The sequence below is a fragment of the Artemia sp. Qi Xiang Cuo genome, chromosome 2 (assembly GCF_049724085.1).
Source record: "Artemia sp. Qi Xiang Cuo chromosome 2, ASM4972408v1, whole genome shotgun sequence".
Classification (NCBI taxonomy): domain Eukaryota; kingdom Metazoa; phylum Arthropoda; class Branchiopoda; order Anostraca; family Artemiidae; genus Artemia; species Artemia sp. Qi Xiang Cuo.
In genome coordinates, this window is record NC_142795.1 from 3,945,619 (window position 1) to 3,966,182 (window position 20,564).

A 20,564-nucleotide genomic window follows, 5' to 3' on the forward strand; every position below is an offset into this window, starting at 1 on the left:
ATCCATGTAAAAATTTGCCAAATAAGGAGACAAAACAGTGCCCATCGGTAGACCCATAATCTGAAGGAAAAATTTTTCTCACAACTTACAATTTTTCTCAGAACTTAAAATACAAAGAGAACTTGTTGCAAAGACGAGCAAGCGTCATTATTGTGTCAATTTCCAAAGTTTTGTAATCTGACCAAGCAGAATTTTCCTCTAATTTTCTTCGTAATCAAAAATTGTTCACGTTTTTGGACATCACATGAAGTGTACATGGAAACTAAATCAAAACAACATAAGATAGTTTTTTCAGTTATATTTTGATTTTTTAACTTGTTAACAAGATCTATGGAATATTTTGTATAAGATTTCTGAGTGCTTAAAAGAGGCTTGAAAATGGGTGATAAGAGCTTTCCTACATTTGTAGCTGGAGAACTATAGCATGCTATGATAGGACGTAAGGAGTATCTTTCTTATGGATTTTAGGGAGACCATAAAATTTTGGGGCTGAACAACCTTTGGGGTAGAATTTACTGTACAGTTAATGGGTAATTAGTCTATTGTCTTTTAAAATTTTTAATTCTTTTCTCAATTGCTGTGTGTATTTATCTGTGGGATCAGTTTTTATTTCTTTGTAAGTATTTTTATCCACTAAAAGGGCTTTTACTTTATTATAATAATCTGTGGAATCCATAATAACAACTGTGTTTCCTTTGTCCGCTTTTGTAATTACTGCATTTTTCTCTCTTTACAAGTTTCGGAGGATTTTAATTTCTTCCTTTGATTGAGTTGAAAGCGAAAAAGACGGCTTATAATCAGGAATACTCTTTACAATTTCTCCTCTGAGGTATGGATTTTCAACCTCACCATGAGAGCTTAAAAATACCGGACTCCACACCCGTAATAATTTCTGATATATTTATGTGTGTCGGAGCCATCACAAATTTAGGTCCTTTTGATTGAATACTTAGCTCCTTGGATTTGAAAACACTGGAGGATAGATTTTCCAAAGGTGGGCCAGGACAATATCTAGGAAGGAAAACCTGTGTCTGTTGAAAATGTTCAAATTCCAATTAAAAAAATTTTTCCGATAAGCGAGTTTTGCTAAATGGAAAACGTGCCGGAAAGACCTTTGTCAAATATGTAAATTTCGATGAACATTTGCGCCCTTGAACACTTTTGATTCGAATCTTCAATTCACAATAGAACTGAAAGATTCAGGAAAGTTTCCTTTTTTGGATGTTTTAATTATAAAAATACTTCTATCCTTGAATTTTCTATATATATAGAAAACCGCAAATAATGATCGGTATCTACATTTCTCGTCAAATCACCCTCCTTCTGTAGAAACAGGGATAATATTCTCTTTAGTCGAGAGAGTTCTAAAAATCTGTTCACATATTCATGTAAAATCTGAATTAAATTATGTTAAAGATATTCTATTTTATAATGGCTACACAATTAACCTCATTGAAAATATCATAGATAGACGATTAAAAAAGGTAAAACATGAAAATAGGAAGCCTGTCCCTCTTGATTCGGATACTCCGACAATTGAAAACAAAACTTTCACCACATTACCAAACATCTCAAAACTCAGCGACAAACTTAGAAAAATTAAAAAAAAACATAATCTTTCTGTTTCTTTCAAAACTGAAAAAAATGTTGAACATTTTTTCAACTCGGGAAAGGATAAAACTGAACCTAAATTGGCTAGCGGTGTCTACAGAGTCCTGTGTTCGTGAGGGAAATTTTAAATTGGTAGGACCCATCAACAACTGGGGGAACGATTGCATGAACACAAAATTTTGATAGATGAGTCCCTGAGATTTGAAAATAAAAATGAAAACTTTGATTCTGCTTTGGCCCTCCATATTTTTGAAAATCCTGATCATTTAGTTGTTTTTGAAGAGGCAACTTTAATATCTACTGTAAATGTCCTACCACAATCTTTTAAAGAGACAATTGAGATAATTTAGGACAACCTGTCCGCATATCTAATGAAAATCGAGGTTTCAGAAAGGCAAAATTTATTGCAAAGCAAAGAATACTTATCCAATCCAATTGGTGAATTGTCTTTCTTATATTTCTGGCTGGTTTTTTGATTCAGTATCTTTTCTCTTCTAATAGAGTTCACTTCAAAAGATTAGATTTTGTTTTGTTTTTTGTTTGTTATGAGCACTGAGGACATTTATTATATCCTTTCTTTTCTTTGTTTTCATACGTCATGTATAGCCAGTGTGGTCTTAGAATGTATTTATCGTGTTTCAAAGAGTAGGCTGTACGAAAAGTGTAGTTCAGTACCGCTTTCTAAGGCTATAATGAGAGAAAGGTTGAGATGGCTAGAGCACGTTATGCGGATGATGGATGACGGATTGCCAAAGATTGTGCCTTTTGACCATCAATCTGGGGCTAAAAGAAAAGTAGGTCGTCTGCGGTTGGGGTGTGAGGATGTCACAAAGAAAGATTTAAAGCAAATAGGAACTTCCTGGGAGGGTTTAAAGAGGGAAGCTTTGAACAGATTGGGATGGAGCTGGAGCGTGCGTAGATGTGTTGGCCTCAGACGGCTTGGTTCTACGGTGAGTTGTTAGTAGCAGTAGCAGTAATAGTAGTAGTAATAGTGGGCAAGAGGGCAGGTAAATTAAATAAAAATATCTTCTCAGGATTGGCAACAATTCATTTTTCAAGAATTGGCAACAATTCTGACATACAGGAAATTTAGCATCTATTCAATTTATTGTTCAATATTTTTTGGAAAGTGAACCCATTGTTAAAACAAGCAGCTTGGTTCTGTGAAATCAACAATTGGATTGTCACTATTCTTAAATTAAGTTTAAAATTAAGTTTTTAAAACATACGAGCAATAGCTGCATAATATATGTATATTTAATTATTTGTCTGTAAATTTGTCCTCCAAAACGACATTTAATTTTTTTTTAAGATTCCTATCATTTTCCGGCATGATAAAAAGATTTAGATATGCAACACTTTGGGAAATTTTTTTTAAGGCCTTAATTTTGTAAAAAACATTTTTCATATGCATGAAATCACAAATACTTGGAAAACTTATAATAAAGTTTTCTAAGATGAGTGTCTTTGCTAAATATTTTAAAAAGCAAATAACAATTTAATTTGATTGCAGATAGTATACAATAATTTGTTGGTATAAAAAGGCAACAACTTTTTCCAAATAAACAAAACGAAATAGGAGTTGTTTTGCAAAATATATTAACAAAACTGTCTTTATTTTCACCAAGTGAAGCTCTGTCCCCTGGTGCTTAATATTTAAGAAAGAAATTCTTGTCTAAAATTATACAGATTCGAAACATGATACGAAAAATCTATCTATACATAAGAAAGGAAAATCAAGGAAGCTTATAATAAGTAAATCTACTAACCATCTTGCGAGCTAGAATAAATAAGAGTAATTACGGTCGGGAGGGTGATTATTTTTTTGTGGGGGGGGGGGGGGATGAAAACAAATTAAAACACCACAAAAATGATCACCGACACGTTTCTGCGAGTCGGACTAACATTTAGAGGGTGGGGGAGTTCAAATCCTCGAGCCTCTCCCTTGAATACGGCTTTGGTTTCGGGATACATTATTGCCACAACAGATGAGCGCATTTCAACTTTCATTTATAACTGCTAGTACACTATGGTCCAAGCATTGCTATAAAAGGAATGCTAATTGTTAATTAAACGGAATGAGATATCAACTGAGATGAAGAAAAAACTTATCATAAGTTGATATAGGTTTTGATAGAGCGAAATGATGTAAAAGGCACTTTTGGTTCGCAGCCGATTTCGGGCCATACTCCGCCTAAATATTTCTATAATCCTGACCCCCATCTCCCCTTTTTTTTTTCTTAGAGACCAAGCTGAGTTTGCACTCTAAATTCCTAAATTGCACCTAATATTGCGCAGATCATAGAAAATTCTAGACGGGTTAATTGGGGTTAAGTGTGAAAAGACGGTAAATTCCTGCTTTGTATCTCCTATTTTATCTTCATTTTTTCCTTCCATTTTTTTGTAAATTTTCTGCGTTTTTGAGGTAATTCCTGCTTTTTTCGTCTTGTTCTTTTTTCAAGTCATTTACATCCAATTTGGATCTCTCTCAAATATCCTCCACTCCAAATTTATGTGTTTATAGACAGGCCAATTAAGATTTCTTCCATACTTTCCACAAGAGTTGTCTAAGGATAGTCTTTTGCACCCGTTTAATTGACCATACATAAGACAATAAGCGGTACACAAACGTGGTTCCGTCCCACTTTTTAGGTGAAATATTGAAAGAAAGGTAAATGGTGGTTTTTGACCATCTATATGGGGTCAGATGATTTGCAGGTTGTCTCTGAATGCAGGAACAAAACGTCACAAGGAAGGATTTAAAGGAAATTGGAACTTCGGGGGGGGGGGGAATAAAGACTGACGCTTTGAACATGAAGAAGTGGAGGAGCATGCGCAGTTCTGTTAGCTTCGGGCGGCTAGGTGCCACAGTGAATTGTTAGTAGTAGTAGTAAGTAGTTGTATTTTATAGTACAGTTATTATTATTTGATGTTCTTTTTATCGAACAAAACAAATGATTTTCATAGACTACAATTTGAAGAGTTTAATTTACGGTCTGGAGACTGTTACAAAATACTGTCAAGTATAAGCAGGAACTGAGCGGGTAAAAGCAGCAGAACATACAAACGGGAATAAAATAATGTACCGTCTACCCCAAATTTTGGGCGAGATGCAGGCGGGGGGGGGGGAGAATTTAGAATGGTTCTTAGGGCAGATTTAATCTGCTGAGCCCTTATTAAGACATCTAGTTCGGGGACCTGTACGATCAAAAAAGCGATTAACCCTCTAAATTTCCTGTAGACCTTGTGAGTATGACAATTGAACAAAATTGCTCAGCTTACCACCTCCTCTTACAAGACGGTATCCAACATTATTATAGGCCGGGGAGGGGGGTAAAATTTTTTAACAAAACGTATAAAAAAATAATTTACATGCATTTTCGTTGCTTTTTTATGAGTCAGACAAACATTTCAGGAGGAAGGGAGGGGGGTTAATACCCGATGATCCCCCCAGATACGTCCTTATGAATACGCCTTTCCTCCTTATGAATTTCTCCGGTTCCCTGGATACGGCCTTTCCTCCTTATGTGTTTCTCTGGTTCTATGTATAGCCTCTAAAGAACAAAGTGTAGTTGTTTTAGAGAAGAAACATGATTAGCATACCTTTATCTTACTTTTTTCCCTAGCCAAAAGGTCTAATTTCTTCATTTCTGCTTCTTCGTGATTTCTTTCTTCCTCATCAAGGAGGTAGAAAGGAGCCTTCAGTCTTTCTTCGTAGTTGCCCATTTCAATTAGGCCCTCTTCTTGAATATCAAAATCGTCTAAAGGCAAGACCAGATCACCTAAAAAAAAAAAAAAACGAGATCACCTAAAAAAAAGAAAAAAAAAAGAAAAGAAAAGGTAAATGAATAAAAAAAAATCCAAATCATTAAGAGGCAACTTAACTTCTCGATGACAAAAGCAGTAAGCTGAAGAAATATCTTTGACCTCTCTGTTTATTAAATATATCTTTTGATAATTTCACAAACTAAGATTAGAGGCAACGCAATTGCGTTGAATATAGTGAAGGCCATAAGGTTTCATTGTTTTATTATTTATTTATTTCTTTTAGAGGTACTTCATATCGAACGAATGGCCGTATAAACTTTATAGGAGGCTCATTTGATTAGAAATTGGAAGTTCTAGTTCTCTTTTTAAGAGTCAAAAGAGATCAGATGGCAACAATCCCCCTCCCCACCTTCTCTTTCCCAAATGTATCGGATCGAAATTTTGAGATAGCCATTCTGTTCTAAATAGTCCGAAGACCATATAACGATGCCTTCCGAGTTGACACAGCCCTCCAAACTTTCAAAATCACACGGGAGCTCATACTCACACCCACTCACTCACTTAAACTCATTCACTCACTTACACTCATTCACCCACTCTCACTCACACTCACGTTAGGTTTATGCAGCTAACCGAACTTAAAGCTTTGGTAATGTAAGTAAGCTTTATTTAACCTAGCCTAACCCAATATCACAAGTCAAAGCATGAAATATAGCAAATAAATAATTTCGAACAATACACCTTCGAAATAGATAAAGACAGTACAAAGAATTCAAAACAAGAAATACCAAACTAAACATCTCAAATCCAACACACCTACGAAAGCTCAAGAAATCTAGTTGGAAAAGTCCAAATTAGCAATCTAAACATCCCAATCATATACTTTAGACAATTCAAATCACGAAATACCAAAGCAAACATCCCAAATTGTAAGTTTCGGCCAACATACACCTTCGGAATTTTAAGAAATATACCACAGAAACTACGAAACAGCGAACAATGAAAGTATATGAAATATCATTCAGTTCGCTCAAGTTAGCGAACTGAACATATCAAAGTTTCAAACAACACCCTCCCAAGAAAGGCTAAGAATCCTTTTTCACAAAATTCCCAATTAGCAAAATAAGTCATACAAAGTCTTAGTTTTTCAATCAACTCCCCACGAAAACGACGAGGAAGCATCATCAAAGCAACATACACAACATACACAGTTCAAACCACAAAACAGGAGTAAAAACGTTAACACAAACTTGAAAAAGTCTAAACAAGCGATCAGAAACATGGAAAAAACAAAAAATCATTACTAAATTCTTAAAAACAAAAAAATCGGTATAGTAAATTATTTACAACTTAAAATTCAAACATTTAATTCCTATAAAAAGATAAATTCTGACATTAAATTTTTTGAACAAAAAACTAAAACATTAATTTTAAGTTTAATTTTAATTAAATTAAAAAAAACTAAATTTTGAAGGTTATTTTCAGAAAAAACACTTATTCCTTAAAAAATAAATAAATAAAAAATGTACCACTGATGATGTTTTTTTGCTTTGATGAAACTCGATTTTGAAAAAAAAAAAATTTTGAAATGGGAATACTGGAAACCTTGAAACTTGGCAATAAAAAACGAACAGAAATTAATTTAAAAAAAAACTCCCCAAAAGAGAAGTTTATCAAAGAAAAGTAAGGGATCAGAAGAAACATATCAAACAGTTCGTGGTAACGAACTGTAAGTAAGAGCAACCCGGCTCAATAGTAACCGAAACTCCAAAAAACGGAATTTTGACACCGATAGATACATCAAAAGAATCAGATTTTTATGCTGATTTGAAACATATAAGTTTCATCAAGTTTAACCTTACCCATCAAAAGTTACGCGCCAGAGAAAATTTGCATTATTTTCAAAAATGGGGAAAACACCCCTTAAAAGTCATAGAACTTTAATGAAAATCACACCATCCGATTCAGCGTATCAGAGAACCCCACTAAAGAAGTTTCAAGCTCCTATCTGCGATAATGTGGAATTTTGTATTTTTTGCCAGAAGAAAGATCACTGATGCGTGTTTATTTGTTGTTTGTTTTTCTCCCACGGGTGATCGTATCAACCCAGTGGTCCTAGACTATTGCGAGAGGGCTCATTCGAACATACATTAAAAGTTCTAGTGCCGTTTTTAAGTGAAAAAAAAAATGGAGGGCAACTAGACCCCCTCCCACGCTCATTTTTCCCCAAAGTCACCCGATCAAAATTTTGAGATAGCCATTTTGTTCAGCATGGTCGAAAATACAATAACTATGTCTTTGAGGATGACTTAATCCCCCAAAGTCCCCAGGGGAAGGTCTGCAAGGTATGAACTTAGCCAAATGTTTACATATAGTATTGGTTATTGGGAAGTATAAAGAATGTTTTCAGGGGGGATTTTTTCTGGAAGTTGGGGGGGAGGGGTCGTGGGTTACGTGGGAGGATCTTTCCATGGAGGAAGTTTTCACGGGGGAAGAAAAATGGCTAGGAAGGGGGCACCGGATTTCCCAGCATTATTTAAAAAAACAATCAGAAAAAAAAAAAAAAAATCAACTGAAAGTAAGGAGCAGCCCTCAAAACTTAAAACGAACAGAAATTATATGATTGAATTTATATGATATATATATATATATATATATATATATATATATATATATATATATATATATATATATATATATATATATATATATATATATATATATATATATATATATATATATATATATATATATATATATATATATATATATATATATATATATATATATATATATATATGAATTTATATGATATGATAAACGTATATGATTGGGTTTGCACCCTAGTCATTACCTCGCTCTTTATGCTAAAGTTTTTTTTGTACTTTCATCATAGCTATTTTTTCTAATTAATGGTCTTTACGATTAAGGGGTCATTCTTAAAGAATTGGAAAAAAATTGAACCTTAGCGTAAAGAGTGAGGTATTGACTAGGGGGCGAACCCCCTAATATACGTAATAAAAATATATGAATATAGAAGTTCGTTACGTAAGTTAATTCGTAAGTTACGTCGGATCAAAATTTCCAGAAAGCCATTCAGCCAAAAAAATAAAGAAAAATCAATATACAAATTTAACTTTAATTATTCATGCACGGTGAGCCAAAATCAAAGCTGCATTAATTCAAAAACTTTCAGAAATAAAAAAAAAACAAGTTTTTTTTAACTGAAAGTAAGGAGCGACATTAAAACTTAAAACGAACAGAAATTATTCTGTATATGAAAGGTGCTGCCCCCTCCTCAACGCCCCACTCTTTACGCTAAAGTTTGACTTTTTCTCACAACTCTGCTTTTTAAAACAATAAAAACTTTAGCGTAAAGAGCGGGGCGTTGAGGAGGTGCGAACAGAATAATTTCTGTTCGTTTTAAGTTTTAATGTCACTCCCTACTTTCAGTTTAAAAAACATGTTTTTTTTTATTTAATTCCTATAATGACTCAAACTCAAAACGAACAGAAATTAATATAAAAGAATAAATGAAACCCAAAACGAACAGAAATTTAGTAAAGAATCATAGGAATGATTAAATAAGTCTTAAAACAGTAAAACATAAATTGAATATGTAAATTAGGAAATCACTAACACGGAAATCACTAATACGGAGATCACATACGGAAATCACTGCAAACAAGAGTTTGGCTACTGCCCCCTTCCCTAATCGAAAGTATAAAACTTACTGCGTCATTTCTGCTTCATCTTTTCTCGACTGTTGTACTTAGAGCAACTTGAACAAAGCAGTGAAGTTAATTGACCATACCATTTGTTCATTTGATGACTAGGATCTTCATAGTTATTAAGATGTGACCAATCCTGTGATGCTAGTTTATATTTAAACTTCCTAATCGAAGCAGCATCTAATTAGCTAATTAGATGCAAACTTGAAAATATTTCGCATTATGCAAACTATGTGAGTTGAAACTGAAATAAGTACAGAAGAAAGTCTGCACAGTAATAGACCCATCCCTAATGAATTCTAGAAGCTACCTATTTTTTAAAACAATTTAAAGTTTGGTTTCCGATTGGGTTATAGGGAAGGAAGGGGGGGGGGGATAAACCAAATAAAGTACGATTACTGATTCAGGACCTTATATTTTTGGCTTTTGGATATCCATTAGAAGTTGGTCTAACCGTCGACAGTACAAGTAACATTGACAAGAAGGGTTCAAGTTTTAAAAATTTTCGGAAGTATCAACGGCGTAAAAAAACATTTTTCACCCCTTTGACCCATCTCAAGTCTATCCATACCCGAAAACCACGATTTACTAAAAAAATTTCTTATACTCTTCAAAATTAGTAGTTTCTAGGGTAATTCTAAGTTTACGTTAGTGTTGCCACGTTGAACCGATCAGAAAAACTAATTAGTCAAATATGATACCGGTTTTGCAAATAAATAATCAAACATTAACATTCTGCTGATCCCCAAAGACAACTACATCTTCAAAGAAAAACTCTAGCTTCAAAAACTGTTTGTTGTCATATATTTTTAGCTTATTTATGTTCATATTCAACCCTGTTTTATCTTTTTCGTACGTTTCCATATCCCATATTCAACGTCACTTTACTTTAAGTAGCAATGATAATCTCTATTTTCAAATGAAAAGATGAAGAAAAGTAACTTATTGATAAACGTGGATCAAAAATCGCTAAAACAAATAGCCTAAGAAAAAATAGTAAAGAATTGCTTCCTCCTTATTTCTGATAATAACTGAGGCAATTTATTTAATAAAAAGTAGTCTCCTCCTTATTTCTGATAATAACTGAGGAAATTTATTTAATAGCAAGTAGTTTTCGCTCCTTATTTCTGTAGTCTCCTTATTCAAGTAGTCTCGCTTTTTAATAGCAAGTAGTCTCCTCCTTATTTCTGATAATAACTGAGGAAATTTATTTAATAGCAAGTAGTTTTCGCTCCTTATTTCTGTAGTCTCCTTATTCAAGTAGTCTCGCTTTTTAATACCAAGTAGTCTCCTCCTTATTTCTGATAATAACTGAGGAAATTTATTTAATAGCAAGTGGTTTTCGTTTTTTAATAGAAAGTAGTCTCCTCCTTATTTCTGATAATAACTGAGGAAATTTATTTAATAGCAAGTAGTTTTCGCTCCTTATTTCTGTAGTCTCCTTATTCAAGTAGTCTCGCTTTTTAATAGCAAGTAGTCTCCTCCTTATTTCTGATAATAACTGAGGAAATTTATTTAATAGCAAGTAGTTTTCACTCCTTATTTCTGTAGTCTCCTTATTCAAGTAGTCTCGCTTTTTAATAGCAAGTAGTCTCCTCCTTATTTCTGATAATAACTGAGGCAATTTATTTAATAGCAAGTAGTCTCCTCCTTATTTCTGATAATAACTGAGGAAATTTATTTAGTAGCAAGTAGTCTCCTCCTTATATCTGATAATAACTGAGAAAATTTATTTAATAGCTAGTAGTTTTCGCTTCTTATTTCTGTAGTCTCCTTATTCAAGTAGTCTCGCTTTTTAATAGCAATTAGTCTCCTCCTTATTTCTGATAATAACTGAGGAAATTTATTTAATAGCAAGTAGTTTTCGCTCCTTATTTCTGTAGTCTCCTTATTCAAGTAGTCTCGCTTTTTAATACCAAGTAGTCTCCTCCTTATTTCTGATAATAACTGAGGAAATTTATTTAATAGCAAGTGGTTTTCGTTTTTTAATAGCAATTAGTCTCCTCCTTATTTCTGATAATAAATGAGGAAATTTATTTAATAGCAAGTAGTTTTCGCTCCTTATTTCTGTAGTCTCCTTATTCAAGTAGTCTCGCTTTTTAATAGCAAGTAGTCTCCTCCTTATTTCTGATAATAACTGAGGCAATTTATTTAATAGCAAGTAGTCTCCTCCTTATTTCTGATAATAACTGAGGAAATTTATTTAGTAGCAAGTAGTCTCCTCCTTATTTCTGATAATAACTGAGGAAATTTATTTAATAGCCAGTAGTTTTCACTCCTTATTTCTGTAGTCTCCTTATTCAAGTAGTCTCGCTTTTTAATAGCAAGTAGTCTCCTCCTTATTTCTGATAATAACTGAGGCAATTTATTTAATAGCAAGTAGTATCCTCCTTATTTCTGATAATAACTGAGGAAATTTATTTAGTAGCAAGTAGTTTTCGCTCCTTATTTCTGTAGTCTCCTTATTCAAGTAGTCTCGCTTTTTAATAGCAAGTAGTCTCCTCCTTATTTCTGATAATAACTGAGGAAATTTATTTAGTAGCAAGTAGTTTTCGCTCCTTATTTCTGATAATAACTGAGGAAATTTATTTAATAGCCAGTAGTTTTCGCTCCTTATTTCTGTAGTCTCCTTATTCAAGTAGTCTCGCTTTTTATTAGCAAGTAGTCTCCTCCTTATTTCTGATAATAACTGAGGAAATTTATTTAGTAGCAAGTAGTCTTTGCTTCAAACTTAGGTCCTTTTTTACTTTGTTTCAGTTTCCATCTGTTTCTTTTATAAGCTGGTAAAGGTAAGGTAAAGAAAACGGCACCGGACTTTACAGCCCCAACCGGCTGTGCTGATCTCCGTTTCCTGTTCCCTCAGCCAGGAAGTGCAATTGTTGGTTCGGGACCGGCCATCCTGTGCTTTCACATACCCTCCCTGTTTACCTTCCCCATGCACCCATTTAGAACTGGTTCAGGTCTATCTGAGTTTACAAAGTCACGCCATTGACCTTCGTTCCCAATAATTACCAAATACCTATATACCAAATAATTACCAACCAAATAATTAGCAACACCAGGACTCGAGCCCCTTGCCAACGAAGAAAGGATTTCAGGTCTAGCGCATATACCACTCGGCTAGGACAAGAAAATATTTAATTATTAATAAAAAAAAGTGAAAGAATTGTTTGCCAAAGAAGCAAAGTAATGGAGAACAGCAAAATTAAATAGATCAGCGTTAAATACATAACAAAATAAATTTTCATATCCCCATTTTTCCCTCAAGACAACTTATAACCTTAGCCAATTTCTCACTTCAATTATTCAGAGTCACAACTTCTTATTATAGAGTCCCTTCCCTCTGACTTTAATCAGGCTGCTACCATAATAAGCCAGTCTGGACTGGCGTTCCCTTTTTTTGAAAGACCGTTGAAATAAAATTAAATGTATGCAGAAGCGCCCTCTTCAGGTTATCTACAGAGAGAAATTTTCCTTATTCCTTCCACCCTAATTTGCATGCCTTATTCCCCTGAAGGGCTAGAAACAACAGAACACGACTTTCGCTATGTTAATTTTTTTATTATTTTGTACAAGATAGACTTGTTGAAATACCGTCCTATTTAATTATATATGGGGGGGGGAGAAGCTCGGAAAAGCGAAGAAGTTCTTACCAGGTATAACTTTATTCTTAAATTGAAGGGCCCTTTTTGAAGCTACTTGGTTCCAAATGTAGCTTTGATAGGCGTGCAAGTACTGCAAACGGATCTTTCTTGGTAGCTAAAGAAAAAAAAGAAAAAAAAAATTAGAGCAATAGCAGCAAAAATGGCGAGGTGACAATGCCATGCTTGAAAGGAAGAAAAACATCTCTATAGTAAACACACATAAGCGAAGTAACACTGGATAAAACATTGCAACATCACTTGCCAACTCTAAAAGCTCGAAGCATATGCAATCTTTGGGCTGCTGCACGGTGCGATTTTCACCTTCTTAAACATTAGTTCTATGAATGTTTCCCCTAGCAATTCCATGTCTCAAGACAATCTGATGAAGACTGGCGTTCACAAAGGCATAATACAGGACTAAAGAAACTTAATATTATCTTCCAAACCACTTTGAATACACCCACACAGTCAACTCAAAGAACATAAGACTCGACTAATACTTCCTTGTTTGTTCTAACGAGTCTCCTTGAGTTAGAAAATGGTGTTGAACTTGGATGACCCACTTTATTCCACTTCAAGCTCCACAAAATCATACCACAAGCATTGTACAATCATGTTTAAAGATGATGCTATCAAGATGAATGATGAGCTTTACCTCTCGGGAATTCATTTTTCATCCAACCTTTAAGAAGTCTCATGTTCATTGGAACTCACCCTACTTGATTTCAAAGTTTTCTTCTGTTCATTTTCAATATGTCTCTTTAACCTTTTTATTTAGGAACTGTTAATGCTAGCTGCTTTACGTTGAGGTGACAAAAACTAGTTAAAACTACTTCAGAGGAGGAGTGTTTGGGCAGAATGAAGTACCGGTACAGAATAACTGCTGCCTTTAAAGGAATTAATAAAGGCTATAAAAAAAATTAAAGGTAAAAACAAGTGAAACGTTTAGGGAATGTTGAAGGGGATGGTTAGCTCAATCAAAACACATAAGTATGCAGGTTGTAAAAAGGTCTTGCCAGAACAATCTCTGGAACGACTTAGGGTGTTAAATTGAAAATTCCAGGGCATGTAGAGGGGGATGACGAACAAACCAGTATGTGTCTACCGTTACGACTGCTACTACTACTATCGCTACTACCACTAAGACTACGACTACTACGGCTACAACTGATACTACAACGACTTCTACTACTACGATCACTACTATGACTACTACGCTTTATACTACTCCTTCTGCTACATCTACGGCTACGACTCCTACTACTAAGACTAGTACTATTTCTACTGCTATAACGACTGTTATAAGTACTACAACCACTGCTACTACGGCCACTAATACTATGACTACTACTACGACTACTATTATAACTACAATGACTACGACTACAAGAACTAATTGTAATGCTACGACTAATACTACTATGATAGTTACTAACACCCCATATGCTTTCTAAAGAGCCGAGAATCATTTGAGCTTTAATGAAAACAAAACACATTTTAAACGTTTTCTCTACGCTTATAAAGGCAAAATTGCTGAGACTTTCGGGAATAAATATCAATATATATTATATAAATATCAATATATATTAAACTGTCAATCTACGTTTCAATAGTTTTTTTCATCAATCTTGGTTATAATGGTAATTTTTTCATTTATTCAGCTTATGTGACGACAGGTAAAACACACATACAAATACAATACAAAACTGGTCCCATTAAAACGTACTAGAACGAAACTAAAAAATATTAACTAATTTAAGAATTACTGCTAAATGTATTAGAACTCATTAATGAGGGGGATTTTACAGAAAGATATTGAAAAGAAAAATGTGAAAAATGGAGTAATTCTCGCAAAATCTGTCATGAAGCAAATTAAGAGATTGTTGAATATATTTAGCCAAAAAGTAACAAAAAAACCCTTTCGAACAGAAAAAAGATATGTCTTGACAACTTTAACATAGCAGAAATGTATGTAACACAGATAAACGTCAAAGGAACATTGGTTTCACGAATTTTGAATTAAAATACCACTAAATTCTCATTATAGATTTATAGAGACTTTTCCACAAAGAAAACTTTTTTTGTGGAGTCAAAGCACATAAAAAAATCCTTCTAAAACGACAAATCCATAACATTCATTTCTCTTTGTTTACCCCTCCCTCTCCCCTCCTCATTCCATGATGAGCATTGGTACAAAAAAAAAAATTCTAGTTTCCCCTCAGTAATTCCACAACTCAAAAATAAGCTCACCGAATTTATCGCCTTTTCATAATCTTTTCTATACTTTGTTAGTCCAAGCAAAAGTCTGCCTTCAATTCTCGTGCTCAATTCCTCCGAAAACTTCAGAAGATGTCTGACAGCCCTATAGGCATCCTTTCGGCTTTGCCATCTCTGCAGGGCCCACTGCAAAGTTGGATCTTCGTCATCAGATACCAAAATTAAATTACAAGCCTGGAACAAAATCGTCTTTTGAGGCACATTCACACTGACATTTAGTCACACAAAATTTAAGGGAGTAGGGGCGGGGGGACATGTCACTTTTTCAAAACACTAAAAAAGGCATTTAAACAAAAAATACTCCCAAAAAAGATTTTCCCCCAAGGGAATTTTACCCTTCTGACCCAAAATAATCTTTTAGGAATAAAGCCGTCCACCTTTTCGTGGCGGGACAAATTATAAAATTAGGAAAATTCAGCTTTTTGGCTAATAGAGATCTTACTTAAAAGGATTCTGCCCATCTAGAAATATGATTACAAAGACGAGTACTTCCGAGTACTTTCTTAGAACCAGTATGAGCGACTCTGTCAGTCCCTCGCTCGTTAAGCTTAGAACAAGCTAAAAACAAGCTTCTTTTTCTAATTAGACGACCCTACTGTTTCAGGCAAGGCCGTACCCAGAGCGGGGGGTAGGGGAGTTTTAACCCCCACCCCGAAATGCTTGTCTGAGTCGTAAAAACGTAACAAAAATGGATATAAACAAATTTTGTATGCGTCTTTTGAGTTTTTTTTTGTGTAACCCCCCCCCCCCCCACCCCCGAAATTTTTTTGGGATAAAACCCCCCCCGAAAAAAAATCCTGGGTACGGCCTTGGTTTCAGGAGTCGTTTTTAAAGAATTAGAAAAAAGCCAAACTTTAGCATAAACAATGAAGGATTGAGGACGGGCAACTCTCTCATACACGGAATAATTTTACTTTCTTTTAAGTTTTAACGTCGCTCCTTTCTTTCAGTTAAAAAAAAACCTGTTTTTTTTTTTAATTCAATTGTGTTATGACACGAATTGCATCATGACCTTCTTCTTGTTATGGTGCTAGAGAAAACCAATATTACTCTTATCAGTGGCGGTAAATAAGGGAGGGGCTAATCTTAATTTGAGCCAATCATATCTCTTTCGGAATTTTTGTAATTCGCCAAAAAATTTTGATTAATTCACACTAACACTAGCTAATTCCCAACATTAGTAAAACTGAACTAATGCCAAAGATACTAAAAACAATTAAAGTAGGATATTTACAACTTACGCGGAGAAAAGGTGCTATCCACTTACGCAGACATGATAAAAAAGGCCTACATAATTTCCTGTATTTTAAGAGATTCTGCATCTTTTACTACTTATTTACCACATAACCTACGTAAAATCCGTGTACTTTTAATACTTACAATTAAATTCATCATTTAGTAATTTGATTGATTAGCAGTATAGTTATTTCAATCCATCTAATTTCAATTTTTCCATCTATTAAATTGCAAGTATTATTTATTAGTACTTTTATTACTTACTATTAAATTAATCACTTAGTAATTTAATTAATTAATAGTATTTTGTTTTAAGAAAAGCACAAACGATATTTTGGTCTTTAGAAGGTATAGGCGGGGTTAGCCTATTCCGGTTTGTGGTAGTTAATTCGTTTTGGGTTTTAGTTATTTATCGATAGCGACTTTGTTAATTTTGCTCTTGAATTACCATAGGACTTTATTTCTTCTCACCTTACGTTCAATGTAGTCTTTACTTTTCATTGAAAAACCTCATTCGTGGAAAATTTTTTCAGTGAAGTTTGTTATTTTTTTAGTTATTTTTTTTTTAGTTTTCTTCTCTTTCAATTGACATGTTTTTCAATGGTTGTAGAAGGAGCTTTTGCAAAGCTTTTTTTTCAGTTTTCTTGTGTGTAGGAGCCGTGGGAGTAGCAGTAGTGGTAGTCGTAATAGCATTAACCGTAGTTCATGGAAGTCGAATTAGCAGTAGTCGTAGCAATCACATTAATAATAGCCGTAGAATTTGTAGTGGTTGTAGCAGTACTCCTAGTAGTAATAGTGGCAGTTGAAACAATAGCAGCCATTATAGTAGTAGTAGTCGTAGATGTAACAGTCTTAGCAGCAGTAGTAGCCCTAACAGCAGTAGAAGTAGTCGTAACAATAGCAGTCATATTCGTAGTAGTAGCAGTAGAAGTAGCAGTCCTCCCAGTATTAGCAGTAATCGTAGCCTTAGATGTAGTGTTATTTATTGTAGTCGTATTCACATAGTGTATTTAGGTAGTTCAATATCCCTAAAAAGTTTCAGCTTAATACCCTAAGATATTGTCAGATAATTTTCGTGATAACCTTTTGACAACCTGCATCCACATAGTGTGTTTAAAGTGTGCATGCAACTGATATGCGCAGTCCTTGTCCCAGGGGCTGCGGGCGTCATGCTAACCCCGGAGGCATAGTCTTTGGGTTTTTAGACTTTTTTGAGCAAAATAGTGATCTCAAAATTATGATTGGATGTCTTTGGGAGGAGAGCAGCTAAAACGGAAGAGGGAGCTGTATAGCCTCCAATCACTTTTGATTCTTATAAAGGAACTAAAACTTTGTATTTCTCATCGAATGAGCGTCCTCCGAAGCTTCTACAGCTCCATCCGTACAAAGCAAAAAAAAAAAATCTAAAAAAAATGATGCACTGAAGCCACAACGTTCTTTGCTTAATCATCGAGAAGCTAAAACAAAAGTAATACAAAGTAAATTTTTTAGTTTTTAGAGGTGAATGGCGGGCACTAATCAATGAACCACCTTTATATGTCAGAAGCCACAAGAGTCTTGTATAGAGCAGAGAGAAGACAAAAATTTGTAACTCAAAAGAAAATGGATTTATACCAATCTGAGAATAACGGGCCATAATCATTTTATTCATGTAAGCTTTCATAAGCCACAACGTCCTTTGATTAATCAGCTATAAGCCAAAAAATATTAACGACAAATTCCAATGGGTAGTTACAATTAGTGACTCACAAGTCATAATATTGGTATTCCCGTAAGCATTCGTAATCCACAACGTCCGTTGCTTGATCAGCTATAAGCTAAAAAAAAGTAACATCACAGTTACAGGAGTTTTTTTAAACTGTGTATGATTATCACTTAAAAAGTTTTCCCCTTTATATGTCAATAGGCTAAAAGTCATTGTCATAAGCTTCTAGAAGCTAAAAAAAAAAGATACACAAAAGTCCATGGAGAATTCAATAACGTTGCATCGCGAGCATTATTAATTTAATACACTAACTAATAAATCATCACAATCGATATTGCAATGATAATCGTAACGCTAAAAAAAAGTAACAAAAAAGTAACAGGATTATGTAATATTCGGTGAATCGCGGGCCATAATCATTTTATCTATTTAAGCTTTCGTAAGCCACAACGTCCTATGCTTGATCAGCGATAAGCTAAAAATAATAAAAACAACGTAACAGGATTATTTTATATCGGCTACTCGCAAGCAAGTATAATGTTACATCTTTAATGAGACATATTCCAACATGACCTGTTAAATTGCATCGAGAAGATAATCAATAGAAACTAATCAGAAAATGGCATATTTAATTTCGTTGTCTCGCGATCAATTAACATTTCATCCACGTAGGCTTTCATAATCAAATAAGTCCTTGGCATAATCCTCGAGACCCTAAAAAAAAGTTACTAACACGTCAATGGAGAATTTAATATCGGTGCCTCGCAATCAAGCATCAATTATTACCCTAAATATGTCATAATCACATACGTCAGTGTAAAAAGCATCGTGAAGCTAAAAAAAAGTTACTTAACCTTCAATGGGAAAGTTACTATCGTTAAATCGCGACCATTCAAAAATGAATCCACATTCGCTGTAGTATCCAACATAGATCTTGGATTGATCAGATTGAACCTATAAAAGGTTAAAACAAAGTAAAAGAATTATTTCATATTGGCGAATCTCGAGCACTAATAATTTAATCTATGTAAGCTTTCGTAATCCACAACGTCCTTTGCTTGATAAGCGAGAAGCAAAAAAAAGTAAATACAAAGTAACAGGATTAAATAATATAGGTGAATCGCGAGTCAGAGACTTTTTATCCCTGTAAGCTTTCATAAGGCACAACGATCTTTGCTTAATCAGCTAGAACATAAAAAAGATAACGAATAACTAACATGGATAGGTAAGATCGGCGACTAGTGGGCATTAATCAAGGTATACCTTGAATCTTTCATAAGCAACAACGGCATTGTAATGATCCTCGAGTCGACATACAATAGTTTCTAAGAAGTCAATGGAGATTTTACTATCGGTTACACATAAGTAATCATAGTGTAAACCCCTTTAGATTTAATTAGCAAAAACGACCGTTTCAAATGCATCTAGTAGCTAAAAAAAAGAAACTAACCATTTAAATGAGTATTGTCAATCGGTGACACGCAATCACGCCTAATTTTATCCACTTCAGATTTCGTACTCCACAACGTCCTATGAATGAGTGGATAGAACCTAAAAAAATTAACAAAAAAGTAACAGGATTATTTAATATCGGCGAATCACGAGTCATAATCATTTTATCCATGTAAGCTTTCATAAGCCACATCGTACTTGGATTAATCTGCTATAACCTAAAAAAAGTAAAGAACCAGTAACAGGAATATGTTATATCGGTGACGCGCGATCAAGAATAGTGGTACACCTTTAATCGGAACTACTCAACAAAGATATTGTCAAGAGCATCGAGATGCTCATATAAAGTAACTAAAACGTCACAGGAATATTGAAAATTGCTGCCTCGCAATCGATAATCGTTTAACCCACTTTCTCTTAAATAATCACAATAGACCGAGGATTGATAAGCGAAATCCCAAAAAAAGTAAATAAAAAGTACCATGATTATTTAATTTAGGCGAATCTCGAGTCATAGTCATTTTACACATGTAAGTTTTCGTAAGCCACAGCGTCCTATTCTTGATAAGCTAGAAGCTAAAAAAAGTAAATAAAAACTAAGATGATTAAGTTATAGCGGTCAATGGCGGGCCTGAAAAAATGTACCCACTTAATATTTTATAAGCATAAACGTCCTTGTCATAAGCATCTAGAAGCTAAAAAAAAGTTTCTAAAAAGTAAATGGATTATTTAATATCGTCGACTCGCGATCAATAATAAATTTATCCACTAAAGATTTAATAATCAAAAAAGACATAGGCTTGAGCATCGAGAAGCTAAAAAAAAGTAAATACAAAGTAACAAGCTTATTTTATGTCGGTGACTCGTGAGCAATAATAATGTGACACCTTTCATATGTAAGAAGCAACAACGTCCGTGGCTTAAGCTGCGAGCTGACACAAAATAGTAACACATCAGACACTGGTTAATTAAATAGCGTCGTCTGGTAAGCCATAAAAAATATATCCACTTAATAGTAAGTCGTCAACAAAGTACAAGTCTTGATAAGCGAAAAGCTAAAAAAAATAACAAAAAATTAACATGATTATGTAATATAAGTGAATGAAGAGCAATAGTCATTTTACCCACGTAAGCTTTCAT

General features: G+C 34.0%; 1 protein-coding gene across 1 annotated transcript in view; it reads right to left on the bottom strand.

Annotated features, from left to right (window-relative positions):
• The window catches only part of LOC148954818 (pseudouridylate synthase 7 homolog), a 36,446-nt gene extending 19,271 nt beyond the window's left edge, over nt 1–17,175 (bottom strand). Inside the window, exons 1-4 of the mRNA XM_089105224.1 lie at nt 17,008–17,175; nt 15,005–15,205; nt 12,764–12,869; nt 5,215–5,393 (exon numbers count right to left, since the gene is read on the bottom strand). Of these exons, the coding sequence (XP_088961350.1) occupies nt 5,215–5,393; nt 12,764–12,869; nt 15,005–15,205; nt 17,008–17,175 (654 nt within the window). The remainder of the gene's footprint in view (nt 1–5,214; nt 5,394–12,763; nt 12,870–15,004; nt 15,206–17,007) is intronic.
• Between the last annotated feature and the right edge of the window lie 3,389 nt (nt 17,176–20,564).